The sequence below is a fragment of the Anopheles nili genome, chromosome 3 (assembly GCF_943737925.1).
Source record: "Anopheles nili chromosome 3, idAnoNiliSN_F5_01, whole genome shotgun sequence".
NCBI lineage: Eukaryota > Metazoa > Arthropoda > Insecta > Diptera > Culicidae > Anopheles > Anopheles nili.
In genome coordinates this window covers 74,031,912-74,053,998 of record NC_071292.1, presented here as the reverse complement: position 1 = coordinate 74,053,998, position 22,087 = coordinate 74,031,912, and the positions used below count along the sequence as shown (strand labels likewise).

The 22,087-nt window shown below is 53.7% G+C and overlaps 1 protein-coding gene across 1 annotated transcript; it reads left to right on the top strand.

Annotated features, from left to right (window-relative positions):
* The first annotated feature begins 500 nt into the window (after window positions 1-500).
* On the top strand, window positions 501-21,451 carry LOC128726670 (dual specificity protein kinase splA-like). The gene is made up of 4 exons (XM_053820491.1): window positions 501-610; window positions 9,705-9,854; window positions 13,500-14,296; window positions 21,078-21,451. Exons 1-4 carry the CDS (start codon window positions 501-503, stop codon window positions 21,449-21,451), a joined length of 1,431 nt encoding a protein of 476 aa, XP_053676466.1.
* The last annotated feature ends 636 nt before the right edge of the window (window positions 21,452-22,087 follow it).

The following is a 22,087-nucleotide window of genomic DNA, read 5'->3' as shown; positions in this document are numbered from 1 at the left end:
AAGGCGTGTGGTGAATCCAGCCACAAAAAAAGAAACCCCACCAACGGACCGTTCCCGTCAGGAACGCATAGTGTGCGCGAGCGAGAGAGAGAGAGAGAAAGAGTGAGAGAGCGAGAGAGCTCGATTCAGGGGGGACGTAGCAGCTGCTCTGGCAATTAGCGGTCATTCGCGGCCGTGTCGCAACCGTGCAAGGTGGCCGTTTTGCAAGGACGTGCGGATTTCAGACCCAAAGCGCGCGCGAGAGAAAGAGAGTGCACGTGAATCGTGTCCTGTCTCAGGTGCAGTGCGTGCGATCGTGCGTGTGGGTGGTAATGCTAATGTTGTTATTGTTTGTGTTTACCCATTGTTTAGCCGAAGCTGTCAGTGCGTGGCGAGCTCGCGTGAGGTGACGTTTCGTCTGTTATCAGCTCGGTGCACGTTATCAGTGCGTGTGTGTGTGTGTGTTTGTGAGTGTGTAAAGAGAGTGCGTAACAAAGTCCGTGCCGGTGGACGAGAGCAGCATGGGTAAAATCTCCGGAAGCCACTGCCTCGTCCTGGGCTGTCGCAACCGGCAGCTGCTCAACCAAACCAACACACGCTCGTACTTCCGGTTCCCGCGGGATGCCGACCTGTAAGTAGCACCGTTGCCCGTTGCTCTCGTTTGTCCATCGTTTCAAGGGTTCCGGGAACGGTGGGACGGGGAGGGGGAGGTCTCTACCAGGAACCGGATGTGCCACTCCGCGTGCGTCTCCGAGGGACCGCGGGGATGGGGTTTCAACTTTAGATCCCGTCCGGGCGGATGTGAGCAAGAGCTTGGCATTTCTCTGTGTGTGTGTGTGTGTGTGCATCGCTTCGTCTTACGTTGGACTTTCCACCTGGCGGTGGTTGGAAATTGCCGAGGAAACCCAGGACTGCTACAAGAGGAAATCACACACACACACTTACACAATGAAGGGCCGTCCCGGGAGCAGCACCAGCAAGTCCTTTTTCCCCCTTTTTCCGCGACCCAACGTACCAAAGGGAGTTCGAAAACGGCCGGCGAATCCAGGCTGGATCCCTTGTGCCTTAGGCGAGTCGAGGAAGAGCGAGAGCGAGAGAGTGTGCGTGCTAGGGATGCCAGAAGTGAGCGAAAGGGATGTGAGAAAAAAAGGGCATCGAAGAGAAACCGAAACCCGGTCCTTCTCGTGGTGTCGCGTCCGGACGGATGGAAGGGAGCGCGCGAACGCGAAAACGGGACATATGCCAAGGGGAAACGGAGGGTCGTGGGTGAAAGAGACGGCTGGGGATAGGGTGCAAGACCGAGAGAAAGAGAGAAAGAGAGAGAGACCAATGAACCGGACGACGGAAAGGAAGCTCGGAAAAAGGACCATCTGCCCGTCGTCGTCGTCGTCGTCGTCGACGCCGGCACGCGGGACTTTTGGGCGAACAACTCTTGGGCGAGTCCTCCTTCCTTCCTTCACCCGTCTTCTCCCATACCCCAACATTTCCCCTCTTCCTCGAAGGAATCCCGGCTGGGTCTGGTCGCGGCGTTCGGGGCCATTTTTCGATCCGTTTTCTCCGCGGGTCTGGTGGCGTTGTTGCTGTTGCTGCTGCTCTTCTTGTTGTTGTTGTTACCGGCGATGCTCTTCGTTCGGGTGGCCTTTTTTCACTCCCGCTCCCCGCCCCCCATCCATCCTCTTCATGCTCTTCTTCTTCTTCTGCTGCGAGGTGACCGTGCGGCGCACAAAATTAAAAATTAAGAAAAAAACCCAACCCTCCTCGTCGAGCCTCTCGTCCGATCCACCCAGAAAGGAAAGCCATACGCGGGTCGCCTTTCCACGATGTCGGGGCGAGTTTTTCGGCGGCCTGGAATGCGTCCCGCCCCTTCTGGCAACCTTCTCACCCCTTCTCACCCACCCTGTCAGCCACACGCCAGCCAGCAGGTAGCCCGCAAAGAGCGCAGGTTTGGCGTACGTTCGGCCATGGGAATGCCGTGTAACCGTATGTGTGTGTATGGGAGCGTGTGTGTGTGTGCGGGTTGGGACGGCAACAGCAGCCGTGTCCGAGCGCGGTCTCTCGTCGCCCTCGTTTTGGGGTGTGCGGCTTTTGGAGGGTGAAACCAACCCCTCACCCCCCCCCCCCCCCTTCCCCACATCCCCAACCAGAGCCACCCCTCCTGAGGGTCACCCTCGGTTGTGCCAGCTCGTTCCGCAATTTATACGCTGCCAGCTGCGTGTTGTTGCGTGGCGTTGCTCGCCCAGAGGTCCGGTGGTGCGTGGGTTTGTCGGTGGCCCTTCGTACGGCACTCCACCACCCCACCCACCGTTTCGAAATTGCGTTCTCCATCGCTTCCTCCCAGTGTGTGTGTGCGTGTGTTGTGCCGCGTGGTTCCATTTTCATTTTTCCCATCCCGCTGCGATATGGTAGACGCGCGCGGGGTTGGTTCCGCTAAAGGGTGGCTTTTCCATCGCTTGGGGGAAAAAGTTGAAACGAGAAATCGGGCAGCAAAAACCCTTGATTGAACCCGCGCGGTTCGAAGGGCGCTTGTTTTTTTTTTTGCGAAAACCCGCGGATCAGACGAACCTTCTGCAAAGGGAAAGGGTAGAACGGGAGGGAGAAGGGGAGGATCCTTTTCGAAGAGAGGCACTTTTATCGCTTTCCCTTCCATCCGGCTTCTCTCCCCACCCACCGGGAAAGGGTCATTTTTGGTGTTTAAATTGATTTTTTGCTCCCTGGCGTAATCTGCCAACCGAGCGCCCTCTCGTGTGCTGGCTGAAGGGGTTGAAACGGGGGTTTTTCGTCCCTTCCAGTCCCTCCCGGATCTACCCCTATACTGCGAGGGTGGTCCGGGAATGAGCGTGGGTTTCCTCGCGTCAAAATCCGCTCCACCGCCAGCTGGGAGGCAGGAAAAAAAACCCCCATCGGTAGGGGGTGAGAGTGATGCGGGTGGTGGATGATGCGGGGGTACGAAAAACAACATCCAACCTTTTCCCCACCCAACCCGATCACCCACCAGCGTGTGGATAAAATCATCCGACCGAACGAAGAGGGCTCTCTCTCTCTCTCTCTCTCTCTCTCTCCATTTGTGCTGGTGTTCGTTCACCATCCGGCGGTGGGTTTCGTGAGATGATCGCTGCCACCGACTTCCTTCCCCCGCTTCCTCCCACCATCCTCTCACCGCAGTCCACTTCCGCCGGACCTGCCAGCGCAAGTGACTCGCTTCCATCATCATCATCATCATCATCAACGATCGCGCGTGGTTGCGTGCTCAATTCCCTCCCCATGCCCTTCGGTTTCATCCGGCTTTGTGCAGCCGGACGTACACACTCTACTGCTGTTGTTGCATTCGAAGTGGAATGATGTCTCTCACTGGGGCTTTTTTTTTTGCACACCTCAATCCAACAACGACGAACACACCCATCATCATCATCCGCATCGTGAGCATCATCATTCATCTCACCCCACATGGCGGTGAGTTTCCCCGGGGCTCCCGCAACACACACACACACACACATTCTCGTGTTGGGTTTTCCCAATCAACGCAACGGTTTTCGCTTTCGGTCAGTGCAGCTCTCGTTTGGCGTGATCGTGTGTTGCGACAAATGACACAAGCTGGGTGGTGTGTGAAGCACCAACACTCGCACACGGACACGCGCGATCCGTTCGTGTAATCGCGCTGGCAAGTCCGCGGGGTCCAAGCGAACGAATCGCTTCCAATCCCACCAACCCCATCGGTAGCTGATATCACGAAGCGTTCGCGCTTCTCTGCCACCCTTCTGGACCTTCTGATCTCACTCCTCCACCCATCCTCTCCTCGCATCAAGTGGACGCACGGTGGGGCTCACAAAACGACCAGCTAACCACACATTCCCAGCCCCAGCAGCCTCTCTGTTCGCTTCTGTTGCTGCCGGTGGTGCTACCCCTATTGCCACCCTGGTGTGCGTGCGCGGGTGTGTGTGTGTGGGGGGGTTGAACCGTTCCAGTGCGGTGGCTGCCTCCCACCCTACCTACCACCCCAACAACACGGCAAGTGGCACGTTTTTGGAGCCATCGCTCCTATGATGGGGGGGATTGAGTGCAGAGAAGGAAGAAGAGAAAAACTACACCCCAATGCCCGGTGCCCTACTGGCGCACTGGAAGGGTGCGTGTGTGTGTGTGTGTGTGTGTTGAAGAACAACCCTCGCCCGGGCGCTTAATGAGAAGCCCCTCTGCAAGCGAGTGAGGGGGGGGGGGACAGGGACTGGGTGGCAAGTGCGCGAATCACGCGACACGGGTCGTTGAAGAGAGGAGGAGGGGAATGGGGGAGCGAGCCTCACGGTTTTAGGCCCTCCATCTTCCACACAACACACACCTCGGTGGGTGCATCGGTTAAGTACGCGCGTGCCCGCAACTCGCCACCCATCTCAAAGGAGGGGTGGATGGAGTAGGGGAGGGGGGAGGGAGGGGGGGGGTGGAAAAAAAAGAACACCAGCACTCCCACCACTCAGACTGGCTGGCAGTTGGACTCGTGTGCTTTTGACCGTGTGCCCGTGGCAAGGCCATACGGTTGTTGTGGGAGGGAAAAGGATGGAAAAGGACAAGGGTGGATGCGGGTGGCCCCGGGACACATCAGGTCCAATACCGGCCAAAGCCTTTATTACCCATCACCCATGCCACCCTCCGTTGATCGGTCGTGGTTGTCGTTGTTGGTGGGTGAATTTCCGAATTTAACGTTCGCTCAACCAAAACGGTAATGAGGCGAACGCTTTGGGGTGGGTTTTGTGCAAAAACGAGCCTTATTTCCACCCCTCACGAGGGAGTGAGAGAGAGAGAGAGGTTGGATTTCCTTCACGAAACGCATCCTTCTGACTGCAACTGCAACGAACTGACATCTCAACCCCGGAGGAGTGTTTCTTTGACATCTTCATGCGTTCCAACACCTTCTTTGTCTTTGTTGGGTGGCCTCCGCGAGGGGAAGGGTGTGTTGGGAGCACAAGGTGAAAATTCCAGTACGGAAAAGCTGCACCACCGACACTTTTGGATAAAGGCGTATAGGCTTCTGTGTCATCAACTCACCTGATCTCGATATCGCTCGTTATCAGGGTCGTGTTTGAGTGCGCACGCGTGTATGGGTGTGTATGTGTGTTTGTTCCCAAAAGTCCCAACTCTCCGAGACGAGTTGGCCGAATTCGATTGCAACCCTAGCCACCCACCGGCGCTTATCGATCCCCGTCTGGGGACTTCCTGGAAGGGCATTATTGCGATCTTTGTGCGTTGCGTCGTTTTATCTCGCGGACTGCGACATTTGGCTGGCGAGCCGGCGGATTTACGTTGGCGTCATGGCCGCCATCGCTAATTGGGTTACCAACCCGTGAAGGGCTGAGGCTTCCATCCCTCATCCCTTACTGAACTCCCAAACAACCCCCAGGTGTTCGTGTGAATTCCTGGATCCGCGAGTGCGTTTTCACCTCTGGACGTTCCAAAAGGGCAACTCCCTCATTCCATGTGTGTATGCGTGCGTGTGTATTGGAGGAAACCCAAAAACCCGGTGGTCTTTTACGGCCGGTACGTGCCAGTTTGAGCATCTGCCAATTTTCATACGCCTCTGTCGAAAAGGTATGAGGGGCCTTCTAATAATGCTGTGACTCAACGCTCTCACTCGTGGTTTCTTCTCCCACGCCAAGAAGCTGCTGCGTAGTGACTTTCCCAACGTCCCATTCACACACACGCGGAGGGATGGTCCAATCGCTCGTTTTATGGCCCGTTTCCGATCGCTGAATAATGCGCCGCCTCCCTCCCGGGCTTGATTGCTTTTTCTCGCGTTCTTCTTTGACCCTGCGAAGGGGTTGGTATCTTCTTTCTACCCTTAAAATGAAAGGGGCACTAAACGGTCGGTGAGTAATGTGTACTTACAGCCACTGTACTGGGCTTTGGAGCGTTGGAACAGAACATCAAAGGCACACTAAGGTCAGTGCATTTCCGCTGGCAAAGAGTATGAAAAAGCGCCCTTTGTTCTAATGCGTCACTGGGGGTTGAATGATAGGATCCGAGGTTGTATGATTGTCAGCTACGTACAGGTATTCCAGCTCGGTTTCCTAGACCGAGTGAGGATGACTGGAACGTGAAATTTGCTCAAGTTTTTCTTCTCGCGAATGATATCCTGAAACCGCCAGAATCAATAAAAGGGAGTCAACAACCTTTCCATAGGGCTTGGGTTAGGACAGCCTACCAAAATTTGGGGAGTCTACATCTACGTGTCGCAGAACCACAAAAAGCACTCGATGTTATTGACTCCTGACTGCAACAAACTGGCTCCCTCCCAGGGCAGGTGTACATCGTACGTCCCAGGCCACCCTTATACCTCCACACACAGCGCTGAAAGGCCCTTGGGCGTTGGAAGCCCTGGTAGGGCACGCATTGCAGCTTGCGTTTGCGTTTACGAAGAAACCATCGCATAGGGACATCGTATCGGTTGGTCTCCTTCGAAGGCAGGCCAGCTGGCGTGTGCGATGACGCGATGACCCTTCGTGTGGCTCTGCCAGCGAAACCAGGAGCCAACCCCCTACGGACGGACCCTTGATCGCATATGCTGCCCTGGCTTCGTCTGGCTCGTTGGTTTTTCTCGCTTTCTCGGACGAAATTGTGAAGAAGGGCGAATAAAGAGGGAAAAAAAACCAACCTTTACACACAGGTTGCCATTCGTTTTTCGCTGCACCCGGAGGACTCACTCGTTCTCTCTCTCTCTCTCACTCTTTCACTCTCTCACACACGCATTTTACGCACTGTGTGGCTTCTCTTATGGCTCGTGGCTTGAAATATGCCGTCGTAGGGAATGCACGAAAGTCCGCCGGCATGACGTTGGTTGGCCCTCATTGGGCCTGGACCAGAACCTGGATCGTGGCTGGGGTTTTCACCCAGGAATGACTGCCGGAAGGGCGTCCCAATAATGAGAGCAAACGAAGCGTTACAGCAAAGGGCGCACGTAGGGGATATTTGCCCCACGAAGGGACACAAAAATGATGACAGCTGCTGTTCGAAACCCGGTGCCTATGTTGCCACCCTTTTTCGATCGGAGTCCCTTCGGTGCTGGGATCTGAGGTCCTTCCTTTCGATGGCTCGCCAACCCGGTCCGATGCACCTTGCACCTTGGTGTGTATGTGTGTGGGGCGTTGTAGAAGGTTGCTGAAGCACGACGAATTGGGACAGGGAGTGGTGGGGGGGGGGGGGGGAGGGGATCCCGAATGCAGGGGAGAAGTCGAGGAGACCAGCCAAAAAAACGGCCACGAGGAACCCAAAAAATAAATTACACGCACTCCAAAGCGCAGTGCTGGATGGAAGAAGACACACGCGCTCTCTCTCTCTCTCTCTCTCTCTCTCTCTCTCTCTCCTTCTCGCTCACACTGTGGTGGCGCATGTGCAAACCCCCCCACCCCCTAAGGGGAAACGGGAAGCAACAAATAAGAAGACGTGTGTGGAAGAAGAAGCCAAAAACCACACGTCGCGCGAAAACCTTCGACGAATAAATCCTCCCCACCACACTCTCGCCCTCCCCCTCCAATCTCTCTCTCCCCCTGGGTGGAGTGCTGCAGCTGGCCCCAATGGAGGGGTAGTTTTTTTTTTCTTCGGCCTTCATCAATTCCGTGCCCCAGCGATCCGCGAAGTTCGATCGATGGATGCATCGCCGCCCGGGTAGAAACCGTTGTTGGGGAGATTATGGCGAGATCTCATACGAATTTTTGTACGTGTCGTATTTTCGGTCAGCGACAGGGGGAGCACGAGAAAAGGGGGTGGTGTTTGGTGGTATTTGAAGATCCTTGAACCTTTGGCGTTGGGTCGGACACAACCAGAGGTAGATCGATGCACATTGGTGGCGAAAGATCGCAAGAGAACTAAATTCTCCGAAGGCTTTAAAGGCTCGCTTTTCACCCATCACTTGCACCCTATCCCTTACCCCCAGGGGTGGTTCGTTCCATCCTTTCCGATCCTCGCAGCCATCTGAGAGGGGCCATCTTTTTTTTTTATCGTGACTCTTCTTTCTCAAACCCAAATTGGGGACGCTCGCTGGATGGAGTTGCCATTTGGTCTCCCGCAGTTAACGCCTGCAACACGGGCATGTGTGTGTGTGTGTGTGTGTGTGCGAGAGTGGTGCCAACCAGCCATCCCTCTCGTCACACACATCAGCTGCTGCCCGAGCGAGAGCTCTCTTGGCGAGCTGGCGTCGCTGGGCGTTCCGGCGATTTTCTTATCGGTCCCGCTGGCTCAAGCTCTTTTCCACCATCCCTTAGACCCACGCCACCCCCCGAGGGACGTGTGTGTGTGTGTGTGGAAGGGGGGGGGGATGGGCTCAACCAACGTCCGGTATATCGCAGCGGTAGGGCCATTTTGCGGGCAAAGCAAACCATTCCACCGGACCTGGTCGGTGTTGATGATGACGGCGACGACGACGACGACGACAACAACGGTGCGCGTTTCTCACCCCGTAATCGCGTTTCTGCGCCCTCTTTGCGTGTGTGTGGGGGAGAGAAGAAGCCCCCCAAAGCAGTGTGGCAGGGCAAGCTCACACACGGCAACGAAAGTCGACCCCAACGACCGACAGAGCGATCCAAACGACCACGGCAGGTCCAAATCGCGACGTGCGTGGCGTGTTGCGAGACTCCTGGGTGGGGTTGAGCTCCCACCCTCTCCTTCAACCATCCTCCTCTCCCCCCCTCCCTCTCGCCTTCTCATTCCGTCTCGCTTTCGCACGTCGATTCGTCGTCACGCGCAGCAGCCGCCGCGAGTTAACTGTGTCGCGCCTTTAACCGACCAACCGACCGCGGCCTGGCGGCTTTGTCCCCTCCGCCGTGTTATCGCCCGCACTTCCACCCTCTCTCTCACCACCCTAGGGTAGGTCACACACACACACACACACACACACACACACGTCACAGCCGTCGCCAGTAGACCTGTACTAGTGGTGTGCCATGGCTCATGCATTCGGGCGTCACCCGGCGGTCATTGTGCCTCATTTCGAGCAATCACCGAGGGGTTGAGGGGCGTGCTGGGAAGGGCCCTTTCCAGCCACCAACCCCCTAAACCCCCTGGGCACACCCTCGACCCGATCGCGAGGCCGAGCTCTTTGGCCGCGAGCTGCTGGCGTCATTGTCGCGAAGGCCTCAAGCTGCTGGCGCGGGTGATACGTGCGTGTGTGTGTCTGTATGGGGGGGGGGAAGGGAGAGGAGGTGGGGGGAGAGGGTGTATGTGTGTGCACACACCCCTCGCGGGGTGTGATGTTGGGTTTTTTCATTGGCGCTGATTACGACATGCTCGCATTTTCGGTGGCATGCTCAAAAAGTGCGATCCCTGGCATGTGGCGTTGATGTTCCCGAAGGAGTCTCAGGTAACTCTGCAACTACCTTCTGTAGGGTTTCGAACCTGACCTGACTCTGGACGTCCTCCTCCGAGATGCTTCTTCTCTTACACCTTTTGCTCATGGGGCGATTGGGGGCGAGTTTGCGTTCGGTTGCTAATTACTTCTCGAGCATCTGATGATCGGTTCTGCCTCTCTCTCTCTCGCTTTGGCAACTCTTTTCACAAAGATCACCAGACAATTGGGGGGGCGTGTGTGTTGCACTCATTTTTGGGGACAATGGGAACAATGGGGTCCAGTTTGGGGTTAAGGCGAACTGCCAACTTTCCACTCGATTTTTCCCCCAAACGATGCACTAAATGAATTTCTCTCTTCTCTCTCTCTCTCTCTCTCTTTCCATGGTGTGGTGCGTGCGCAGCTGCAAGAAGTGGGTCGACTTCTGCAATCGACCGGAGCTATACAAGAAGTACGACGAGAACGGACCCGAGTATCTTTACAAGAGCTCCCGCATCTGCTCGGATCACTTCCAGCCTGCGGACTTTAACAACGCGAACCTCTTCAGCCAAGGGTAAGTTGGGTGAACCAGGGGGAGGGATCCAAGGGGCATGAAATCCTTGGGCAGGGATGCTGACAATCGCTCAGGTCGCTCTGGTGGATGGGAAGATCTGTGTTTTTTTTTTGGAAGACCTTTTCGGTGCTGCATTTTGTGAACCGTTTCGTTTTCTTTTTTGTCATCGTCGTCGTCGTCGTCGTCGTTGTTGGTTGCGTCTCGTTTCCCTTTCCCACGTCCTCGGGTGTCTTTCGCGTGTCCACTCTCTCTCTCTCCCTCTCTCTCACCCTCTTGGGAGCCCTATTTGGAACGTCGCTATGGAACGATCTCCGAAAGGCGCCCGTAACGCGCCGGGACCGGATTTCATGACCGGACGCCGCTGTTGCTGTTGCTGTTGCTGCTGCTGATGTTGATGATGATGATGATGTTGATGATGGTAATTGTGATGATGGTGATGACGGTGGACCTTTGGACCGTCCGCTGGCTGCCCTGTTGGTGCCGGTGTTGCGCTTTCCGAGGACGGTATTGCGCACATCATCACGCACCATTCCTCGCTCGCTGTCTCTCTCTCTTTCTCTCTCTCTGGGGTTGCTGCGTCTCCCGCCGACCGTGTCGAGGGGGATGTTTTTTTCCTTCCACCCCCAAAGGCAGGGGGGGTTGATCAAAATCCGATGGCCACCACCACCATCACCGCCTCTCAGGGGGTTGATTTTAGTCGAGTTGGCAGAAATTCTCTAAACCGCTTCCTGCTGCCCGCTTGCCTCTCTCATCCCAGCGTAGTTTCCTTCTCCCCTCCTCTCCCACGCCCGCGTAAGGGTTTTTCGGTTTAGGGGTAGCTGTTGGGTGTCTTTTTTTCCTCGGCGTTTTTTTTTGTTCCTTTCGAGCAGCCACCAACGCGAGGGAAGCGTGCGCTGGGTGTGTGTGATAAAAAAACACCAACCACCCAACCGAGCGATCCGAGGGTAAAACCCACCCTCTTCACCCGATCTCCCTGCATTCCCGCACGCTTCCGATCTCCCGCGGTCGTGGTCAGGCTTTTCGAACGGGGGAACCTTCCGATTTCTGAACGTGCACCTCCACGGTGTGTGTGTGTGTGTGCTTATTTATTTGCTGCCTTCGCTCCGCATGCCGCCTGCGTGCGTCCTCTACGCATCCTTCCCTCCCCCCCCCTCCCTCCATCCCTTTATCCGATTCCGAAGGGTATTCGGAGGAGACTGCTGGCTGGCTGCTGCCATCTTCTTGCTTGTTGGTGTGCTGGCTTCTTCCTTTTCTTCCTCTTCTTCTTCCTCGAGGATGTTCGGGTTCCCCGCCAAAAAAAAAACATAAGCAACACCCTCTCAGGTACACCGAAACCAACCACCACCGGCTTTCGCGAAACTCGACTCCTCGCGTTTCCTTAACCACCCTTCGGTGGCGGCTCATCATCGTCATCTCGAGCGGCTGGCATACACACACGGATGCGCGCACGTACGGGATGTCGCCTGTCGCGTCCCCTGAATCCCCCACCCCCCTCCCCTACCACACGGTGGGTGGCGATGGTGGTCCATCGGTCGTCATCTCCACCGGGCGGAACGCCCCACAAGACAAGGAGGGGAGGAGGGGGTTATGGGAGACGCTGGTGGGGTGCCGCAGGTGGCGCGATTGGGGTGCGAAAAAAAAGGCCAAATGAGAGAAAAAAAACGGAGCCAACCCTCCACGAGCCAACAACAACAACAATATCGACAGCCAGTGGGGCACCTTCCCGATGCCCGGTGGCGCGTGTGAATGAGAGCGAGAGCGAGAGAGAGAGAGAGGGTGAAAGAGAGAGAGCAAGAGTGTGCTCGTCGCTCCCCAATGAAAATAACTTACCACGGTGGCCCGTTCCGCGGTGCGAGATATATATATTCCAACAACAACCACGACGACGAACGGCGATCAACGAGACAGAGAGTGTGAGAGAGAGAGAGAAACAGAGGCCGGGTTGGTTGGGTTTTTGTCGTAAAACGAGCTTCGAGAAGAGGCGAATTTCGGAAGGCACACACCCCTGGACGAGGGTGGTGGAAATGAGGAGCTTAATGGTAATCGATTTCCTTGACTCTTTCTCGATGGGGGGGGGGGGGGAGGGGACGCGACGCCTGGAGTTTGAGGACGATCCCGGACAGGAAGGGCAGGGACTAATTTAACCGACCCTCTTCCTGCACCCTTCATCCCTCACCCTAGGGGTGGTAGGTTTTTCATCCCTCCCCCGTTGGGTAGTTGTGAAACGCCTTGGCCCTTTTTGTTGCCGTTAATACCTTTTTGGTGGAAGTCAACCTTCTTCAAAATGCCCCTCATTCCCCGTCTCCTCACCCCCACCACCCTGGAGGCGCACAGTCACCCACGCTTTTCGCCATGTTGCCTTTCGGTGGGGGTCTGCGAAGCCTCTGGAACTGATTTATTTTTGTTTTTTTTTTGCTTAATTTTTTTGTCTCAAGCTCTCATCCTCCCCTCAGGTAGGTGGGCTTTTTGTTTTCTGACCCACGGTGTATCTGGAAGTCGGTGGCCATTTTTTTTTGCTGTTGTGTGTTGCCCCACTCGCGGTTCAAATCGTCCCAAAAAGGGGTGGTTTTTTTTTGTCTCTTTTTTTTTGCTCATTTCCCTTTCCCCCCCATCGGCGTGGCAAAACGGTTTTGACAGCGTCATTTCCCACCACGCGGTCATCCTCGCTGTCGAGATGGAGGGTTTCGGGCACGCCAGACTAGCGTCAATGTCTCACGTTCCTCCTCGCCATCCCCACACCCCTCTGCCACCCCAAAAAGAGCGGTGGGGGGGAGACTTACTCGTCGAAACCATCCGAGAACGGACGCACCCCAAAAACTGAAACCGCGACCAACCGTGGACACACACAGCTACACCGGACACTCGCTGGCCTCGAGCAGGCTTCGAACGATTGAATCGAAGGTTGGCCACGGCCGGTTAGATACCCGGTTGGCCAAGCCAGGCAGTTCACGCTCTACCTGTGGGTTCGTCCATTAGTGCGTTACCTGAGCCGGCAGCTGGCCAAAACCCTCTAAATCTCGATGCCTGATCTGGCACACTCACTGTCGTTGGTATTCGTGAAGCCTCGCGGGCTGTGCGTGTATTTTCGGTCACCTTGGGTGCATGCGAAGGAACAACTTGGTTGGGTTGCATTCATCGATGCGGTTTGATGCGCCACTCCGTTTCACACACACACACACACACACGCGTACACGAGAACCCCGGTGTTCTCTATCTATCAGTACGGCGCATCCCAGCCTCCCTAGTGGCCCCGTTTTTCTTGTGTTTCTTTTTGTTTCTCACTCCGAAAGCTGGCCACGTTGGTCAGGGATCCGGGAACTTTCGCCATTTGTCAGGGAGTTGTCCCAAGAAGAGAAGATGAGGATGACACGTCCGAGGGTTTGGAGGGGAACACATATTTCGAATCCTAACAAGATGTTTTTTTTCTCCCTACTTTTCTTTCTCTCTCTCTCGCGACCCGACACGACCACCCTCCTTCGACGACGTCCTTCGGGTGTGGGGTTTGGCAAAAAAAACCTCTCCTGAACCTACACGGACACGGATGCGCTCCCCACAACCCTGGTTGACGTCATCGGCCATCCGGAATCGGGCACGAACGCTCATTAACACCTTCGTCTCCGCTGTCTCCGCTACGGTCTCCTGCAGGCTCAAGAAAGGCTCGATACCTTCAGTGAATCCGGCGAGCAAGGAAACCAAACCAAATGGCTTCACGAGTAGTACCGGCGGTGGTGGAGTCGGTGGTGGTGGTGGTGGTGCCGGTAGTGGTAGCAGCAATGGCGCCGATTCACCCATCGATGAGAAGCTACTCTCAGCCGTGGCCGCAATTCCCGTCATCCATCCCAATCTGCTGCTCATGATGGCCGCAAATCAGCTCGCGAATCCAAGCAACCGTCATAAACGCCCATCATCGGCGATGAGCGGTATGGCAGCGGCGGTAGCGAGTCTGGTTGCGGGACAAGCGGCCTCTGGTGGAGGGACAACAACGACAACAACACCGACAGCACCAACAACGCCCGTTTCGTCCTCGGGTGGTAGCAACAAACGGAACCGCGCCGTTCCACCACTGGCCGCTCCTACCGGAGCCCTTGCCAATCTCATCCAGCGGCAGCAACAGATTAAGGAGCAACAACGGAAGGCGGCCGCCCTCGCTGCCAGTGGCCTCGTCAATGGGCAGGTGTCCATCACACCCGCTGTTGTAGGACCTGCGACGTCACCAACGGGCAGCAATGGAAGCAGCAACGGTTGCGGACCGATCTCGCTTGTGACGAAAAAATCCTCCAACAACCATCACAACAACAACAACAACAACAACAATGTGAGCAATCACAACCATAATCATCACCACCAGCAGCAGCAGAGCGGAGGAGGCAAGATACGGGCGCGGGACGGTTCCCACAGCGAGTATGGCATCAACGTGGTCGATATGGATATGACGGGAGGAGGTAAGTGGCAAGGAGTCGAAGATTGTCTATCATTTTTTTCATGTTCTTAAATGACCCATAATGAATCGCCCGAAAAGGTATAGGAGGTTTATGCTTTTGGATGTTAAAATGGCGTGCCAGAGGCCAGACTGCAAAAGTCTGAAAAGGACGTCTAATAAGACACCACGTTCAAATAGGTCAAAAGTTCAACCGATGTGTGTCCTTAGGTGTATGAGAAATGATCTTCTGGTGTTCAAACACGCCAACACCTCACATAGATTGCAAGTTTCGTTGAGTACAAAAAATGGGACTTTTTTACCCCCCCGGATTCCCCACTAAGAAGACGAGTTTAACAGCTCAGGAAGTCTCGTTATTGCGACGCATCCACACACAAACGTAACCTGCACTGGCACGCGTTGACGTGATCCTGTGATCTCTAGCTGTGATCGCTCATTTACTCCAATACCTTTCGCACCCTGGTGGGTCCGCGATTCGCTAACCCGGTGTTGCTTGTCACCCCAAGGTCACCGAGGTGGCGTAGTTCTCTGGCTCGGTGTTGCTGGACGTTTTCAGCATCTCATCTCACCTGCGAGCCCTGGCTCCAGAGCGTGTGTGAGAGAGTCCGAGGAAGCCCCTGGTAACACACTGCTACCAGCGTGCGCACTGGCTGTGGCCCGGTTTCCACCAATACCTGTGGGGAGATCACGACGAACCTGCTGGCCTGGTATATACTGCTGGTAGAGCAGCTCGAGGCCCCTTCAATGGTGATCGGGGAGACCCTGTTTCGAGATACGTGGCATCGCTACAGCACACTTGGGGCTCGTTATTTTTTTTTTCCGCCTCCCCAGCTTGTGCTGACGATGTGTGAGATGTGCCCCCTTTTTTTTGCTGCCTTCTCCTTCAACGGTGGCTCCGTCGGGAACTACGCCGATCAGACGAGGTGATGTTTTTTTGCTGTCCCTACTGTACGATCGCTCGCGCTTCTTGCTCTGGTGCGCCCACTTTGAAGGGTGCGTGAGTGGAGAGAGGAGAGGTGATTTTATGGGGGAAAACCCCGCGTCCAAGATAATGGATCCCACCCTCGGAGTACGCCCGAGAAGCATGTCAGGGTGACGATGGGCGATGGCGCGACACACGTTCCAACCACCTGGTGATGAGGAAAAATAGGAAGAAGTCAGAATCCCTACGTCCCGGTAGAAGAACACGTAGTTCCGTGATCGAGCCGACGAGATGCCACATCCACATGGGTTTGTACAGCTTTGTGGGGAATCTTGAAGTCTTCTGAAAAAGGTGGGTTTGAAATATCCCTCTCCACATTCCACATGTCGTTAGCGAGCATGCCAGGAGTGTCCATGACGACACAAACACCAGTCTCAGTGACCTTCAGTCAACAGGTCGGCATAAATAACGACATACGTGTGAAACAATGGGCATCTGACGTCGAAGGATATGTTTCCTGCGAACGAGGTCAAACGCTACTCCATGATCTGGCCATGTACTCCAATCCCTCACGGAGTCAATGGAATGCGTGGACTCGCGCAGACATGTGTGTGCTCTCCCACTCAACTATCATGGCGTTTTCATTCATAAAATCCCGCCGACATGCGAGCATGCAGAGCTGTAGGAGGTTCCTAGTCCGCAAGGGTGGCGTGAGTGAGTAGATTCTAATCTAGTAGCATCTGGATCGTCTGGCCGCCTCGAGCACGTCTCGCGAGAGAGTCGTAAATGGCCTGTTTTTACTCTACTTCCTTTTGTAGGATTTTCCCACCACCTCAACTTGTTGCTGTGTGTCCATGTGTTGGACCCCAAGCAAGAAGATAACTCAGGCACTATAGTTAGGGAAAAATCACAAGAAATTAGGAGGAAGAACTACCTCGTAGAGTGTAGTTTGGTGAGCAAATTTTCACGTCCACTCGTCGCCCTTCAATACAGACAACTCCCATCTGTTGCGAAGTACACAAACGTAGTTTCTTTCGTTACGATTGGCGCCATGGAAAGAGTTGTTGCGTGAAAGTAGGAGAAGTTGTTTTGCTTTGCATTTGGTGTAGGTTTTTCTCCTTCCTTCTAAATCGTCCTCCCAGTTGGCACAACGCCGCACACACATGCACATTGTCTCCAACAGCAGATGTATTATGCATGCAACACGTGGTTCGAGCGATGTCAAGACCTTCTCCATTCACCACGTGTGTATGCGTCGCTGGTGTGTTATCCTTAAAGGATTACTCAACACAGAGACGCATCACAGAAGAGAGCTTTACGGTGAGAGATCGCAATCGAAGGATGAAAATTAATTCCACTTACCGAGAGACGCATCTCCGGGAGACGATTGAACGCCGAAGATGGCGGACGTGTTGTGTTCCAGGCGAACCGTGTGCTTTGTTTTTATCAAAACATGACCTACATAAACAACAATGGCCGCCTGCTCCCCTTTGGGCGTGTGGGTGGGTAACGCGTTTCACTTTTCTTTTGTACTCGCAACACACGATGGGGGTTAGTCGGTGGGGGAGTTTGGAGCCATAAAAGGGGTAGGTGGTACGCATGTGCAGACGAAGCTCACAAACTCTCGAAGGCGAAGGCCGTCGACCATCACGATGGGGCTCTATTCCTTCTGAGTCCCGTGCCAACGATACTCTCTCTCTTTCTTTCTCACCAACACACACACACACACACGTGGGGTGGCTACGAGGGTTGGCCGTGGCAACCATATATGTCAGCACCACCCCACGCAAGGGTGACTCTCCTTTCTCTCTGCCTGGAGGATCCTCTTTTTGCTCCACCATCCCTTGGCCAGGCCTCTACGACAAAGACCGGCCCCATGTGTGTGTGTGTGTGTGTGTGTGTGTGTGTGTGTGTGTGTTGGTGGTGGAGCTCTCTCTATCTCTCTCCCAAGCAGTTCCCAAGCGGGTGAACTTCGAGGGGTTGTGTGCTCACGTTTTGCACCCAACCAACGTCCGGTCAGCCAGTCAGCCAGCCAGCCAGAAGGAAGGCGTATGTATGTGAAGGTCAAATACAATGGCCCGATGGCGGAGACACGCACATCGCCGCTCGTGTTCCGTTTTTCCACGATCGATGCTGATTCGTTTTTTTCTATGGTCACATTTTTTCCCACTTAATCCTTTTCCACCTGCCGCGAATGCGAAATGTACTCCCGGGGATTTAGCAGCAGCAGTTCAAGCGATCTGGGAGGAAGCTGACTATGAATTAATAATGCGAAAGCAATTTTGACGGGAGTGCCAAAAAGGGAAAATATTGGGGGCCCTCTGAGCCGGCAAGTTAAATGTTAGATTTACTCATTTTCGTCAGACGGTTTCGTGTTCCAGAGAGGCTCTTCAGAGAGCACCTTTAACGTTACCGGAAAGATTAGCGCTCGAGGACGCGGCCCACCTTATCAGCACCAGAGCAACCCTTTGTTTTAGCTCCAGCACGTGCTCTTAGTCGGTGGAATTTAATCACTTTTTTTTCTTCCTCAATTCCTCCCTTTGTTGCGTGGTTGGCGTGTTCGATTTCGGTTAAAATTCGGCGCCTTTTTTGCTGTAAAATTTCCTACTCTCAGCACAGGCAAGTGTTTAGAAAAAAGTGTCATTGTTGGGCATGTGTTTTCTGCTTGCTTCTTCGGTAGTTTCAATCGCTTGGGTGTTTCGTCAACGTGTGTGCGGCCATTTACAGCCAGCTTCAGGTCATTGCTATTTTCTCGTTGAATTCTATTGACCTACTGTGGCGCCGCCTCGCATTTGGCGTGGCGCGGGTGGGGAGGGGATAAACAAAAATGAAAGGAAAAGCGCAATCGCGCGTCTTCATCTCTAGAACGTGTTGTACCGGCTCAATTTCGCACACATCGCGTAACCGAGAGTGAGAGAGCGCGAACGAAAGATCGAAGATGAAAGACGAGAAGTGGTGGAGAAAAACGACTGGTGGCGGTACGCGAAAATAGAAAACACGCGAACCACCCACCACCCACCCACCCATCGGTGTAAGGGTGTGTGGGTGACGGCGTTGCGTTTGCGCAGACACAACAGCTTTTGTTTTTGCGTGTCCTCACGCCGGTAGAGAGAACATGCGCTCGCAGCAAGTGTTTCTCTCGCCTTCGTTCTCGCCGCCACCTGTTAGGGGGTTGTGTGTTGCGTTAGGGGTTGCGTTGTGGCGTTGAAAGGGAAGCGCGAAAAACGGCACAAACAAATAGTCCAAAAACAAAGCTTATGCATACAACCACAGAGACACGGGTAAGAAGCTTGTGCGCATGACGAAGAAGCATTGCTTATCGCATCCCAATGCAAAAGCAGATCTAGAAGGGGGTTGACGATGTCGGCATCAACATCATCATCGACACACACACACACACACGTTGCTGTTCGAGAGTTTATGGTGCTCCGGTGGCGTTGAATGAAAGTGAAGCTTAGAGACGCGATCGGAGATTATTACGAGCAGAAGCGATGGGGTCAACAAAACACACCCTTTCGCGGGGTTTGTGACGGGGATGATTTCCTTTTTAGTGCTCGTGTTCTTGCGTGTGAAATTCAACCACCTCAGGCTCAGCGTGTGCCTTTGACATACATAAAAGAGGGAGCTTAAATGATTCAACACGTTACGGTTACGATTACGCTGCGGTGTCCCATTCTCTTTCTTGCGTAAAGAAACACCAAATAAACACACGCACAACATACACGAGCAAAATGAAAACGAAAGTCCTGCGTGCGGTTGTCTTTCTGCCGGTTCTTACCGGCATTCCTTTGGCCTTAACCGTCATCATCATCATCATCATCATCATAATCATTCACCATCAGCAGCTCGAAAGCAAACGAGCAAACGCAAAACGAATAGACTGATAGATGCAAGAGCGAACAGAGAGTACGAAAGAGAAGGAAAGAGTGTGAGGGAGCGAGTTGTCGATGTTTTTGTTTTGATTCATGTTTGCTTCCACGTTTTTATTGCGCTTAGTGTTTACTTCGCTATGCAACCCCTCTCCAAACGCTAGCGATGATGACGAATGATGCCGGAGTGGTGATGGGGAGGCGAGGAAACTCCTCCCAACCCACCCACCCCTCAATCTTCCCCGTGTATGCTAAACCATGGCCTCAAAACCCACGTGATTTCATCCCCATCCCGTTCCGTTACATACACGCACCGTTTCGACTTCTTCGCGCGTACGGAGTTGCGAGTTTGCTTTCGCCATTTTCGCTTGCCTTCTTCTTATGCTTTCGTCTTTCCACTTTAAATCCCCAACGCCCGGAATGGGTGGACGGGATTTGCTTTTCATGCCGTGTCGCTGAGTCGTTTCCTCGCGTCAATTGCGCTGGCTTCGGGAAAATGCAGCAGCTGATCGGACACACACAGGCACACACACACTCACATAGCGAACACTGGCGCACGTGACGTCGCATGTGGTCGTACAGAAGGGGGTGGTTCAGGGAGGCTCTCCGTCTAATGGCCACGGCTAATCACGATCAAGTCCACGGCCACGGGCAGCCAAGCAGCGCCATCGTCTGTCGATTGGTGGCACGCGAAGAGAACCGGTTTTTCTTCGTCCCGCTTTGACCTTGGCGTGAAACCGGAGGGGTGGGTTGAATGGAGGGCAAATGGTTCTCCTTTGTATGTTGTTTTTTTTTTCGCTCGTAACACCATGAGACACGCTGGTTAATTTTAGCAACGCACGACTTAGGCCACTCCGCGAAGGAACAGCAAATGCAGCAGCATAAACATGTATTTCTATTTCTATGTCGCGCATAGCTGTCTTTTTATTATTTGCACTTGCCGTGGCGCCACGAAACTCCCCCCTCTGGAGATGGGTGGTGACAGGGTCTGGGAGTGAAGGAGAAACCGGTGGATATGTGTGTGTTGCTATGCACCCCGAGCAAACCAGTTCCATTGCGGTGTTTTACGTGCGGCTGCCATTGAAGTGAAGAAAAGCCAGTGAAAAGGGACGCGCGATCACGAGATCGGTTATGTAAGCTGGGTGGAATTTGTCGATCGAATGACCGATCCGTCACCCATGTGGTTTAATGGCGTGATGAGGAGTCGAAATGGCGTGAATGGCGAGGGTTGTTTCCTGGTGGAAGTAGTTATCCCACCGAGATTAGGGCGTGGGAAGCAGAAAATCCTTTCAGAACCATTCTGCGGTGACGATCACCCCGCCCCCCCCCCCCATAGGGGCTCTTATCGGGGTATAGGTTTCAATTTTCCTTATCGTCGTTCTTGGTTAAGGTTAAAAAAGAGGAGTCTCAGAAACTCGAACCAACAACAGAAGGCAAAACCGCAATATATTGCGTTAATCGTTCGAGTTTAACGAACGTCACCGTCTCTTTGATGATAGCAACCGCTTGTAGGAATCGCAAGGGGGCTCGCTTATCTGCGTGTATCATTCTGAGAAATCAGTGAAAGAGCGCCATTGCCATGAAAAATAAAACATCATTCCCTAGTCAAACGCCGGAAGTCGTTCTAAGGAATGGAGGTGTTGACCATACGGCTTCCACTATCCTGGAAGTGGATGCCAAAAATGGACTAGTTGAGTCACCCTTTGTACAATCTGCATTTGCTTGATAAGAGCCCTGAATGCGCCCAAATTCACCAAATCGCGTGGCTGCGTGCGTTACGCTGGCTTCGGAACTGTTCAAAAAGAAGGTACGCGTGATCAAAGTTCATCGGTCGATGGACGCTCACTTTTGAAGGGAGAATTATTAAAAATGTCTCCCAGAAATGAGTCAGTCAACATAAACGAGGAATTGAAAAGTTGGATTCACCTCTGCAGCTGATGGCCGATTTCATGCATTTCACTAACGTTCACTTTGTTCTCTTTCTTCTGACGCAGAATCATCCGAAGGTGATTCAAGCTACCAAAACTCGGCGGACGAGGATTTTGCGTACCACCAAAGGTTGAAAGTTGCGAAGGTAGAAGCTGTCATACCGCCATCCCTCAAATCGCAGCTCACAGTCACGCCGGCACTGGGCGCATCCATCGTACCTTCGGTCGGCATCACCACCATCAACAACAACAGCATTCACAACGTGAACGCGAACGGGACAGCGGGTGTAACCGAGCTGAACCTCGACTACAAGGAGAAGTACGAGCAGACGCTCAAGGAGCTGTTCGCCTGCCGAAGGATCGTGAAAAACCAGAACAAGGCGATCAAGCAGCAGCAGGGTGAGATCGACTTCCTCAACCAATTGCTGAAGGAGAAATGATCCGCAGTGGTTCCGCCGTTGTCGGATCGTGGTGGAGGAGTAGGTGGTACGTTGTTGGCCTGCTAGGACGAACGCCTTGGGCACTGTAGATAAGTAGGTAGAGAGCTCGGTTCCATATTTATATCGCGGTTGGGTTGCAATCCGGCCACGCGCGCCCCAGTTACCACCTTCCATCGTCACCGTGACACCACGTGGAAGGGTTCACACAAACGAATGTTTACGGAAAGGGCATTAGTCCTCTTTAAGGACTGTAAGAAACGTTACGTTACGAAACAACATTCCAAGCCCTCGGAAACGAGGCCCGATGGCGGCAAGCAAACGTGTGGCGGCGCTGGTGTGGTTGGGTCAAAAAAAGGACGAATGGAACAGGATATTAGTATTTAATTCGCGTTGGAATATAGAATATATTGTACATAGGAAGGGCCATCGGAGACGTTTGTGGTTCTTCTCTCTTACAGGCGGGAAGACAAAAATGGTGGTGTGGCGAAATATATGCGGATAATTTTGGGATAAAAGGAGTGGAACATTAATAAATTAATTAAAAAAACACATGTAGAGCTGTAAGCTAGTGAGAATCATATATTATATAACACGTTGCCAGTACTGTTAAAGCCAATAATACACACTAGGCTTAGG

Excerpts from the sequence above, each read along its gene's own strand:
- LOC128726670 (XM_053820491.1), top strand. The coding sequence starts at position 501 with ATGGGTAAAATCTCCGGAAGCCACTGCCTCGTCCTGGGCTGTCGCAAC. Across the intron at positions 9,855-13,499 it reads GCGAACCTCTTCAGCCAAGG|GCTCAAGAAAGGCTCGATAC; the intron begins GTAAGTTGGGTG and ends GGTCTCCTGCAG. Across the intron at positions 14,297-21,077 it reads TATGGATATGACGGGAGGAG|AATCATCCGAAGGTGATTCA; the intron begins GTAAGTGGCAAG and ends CTTCTGACGCAG.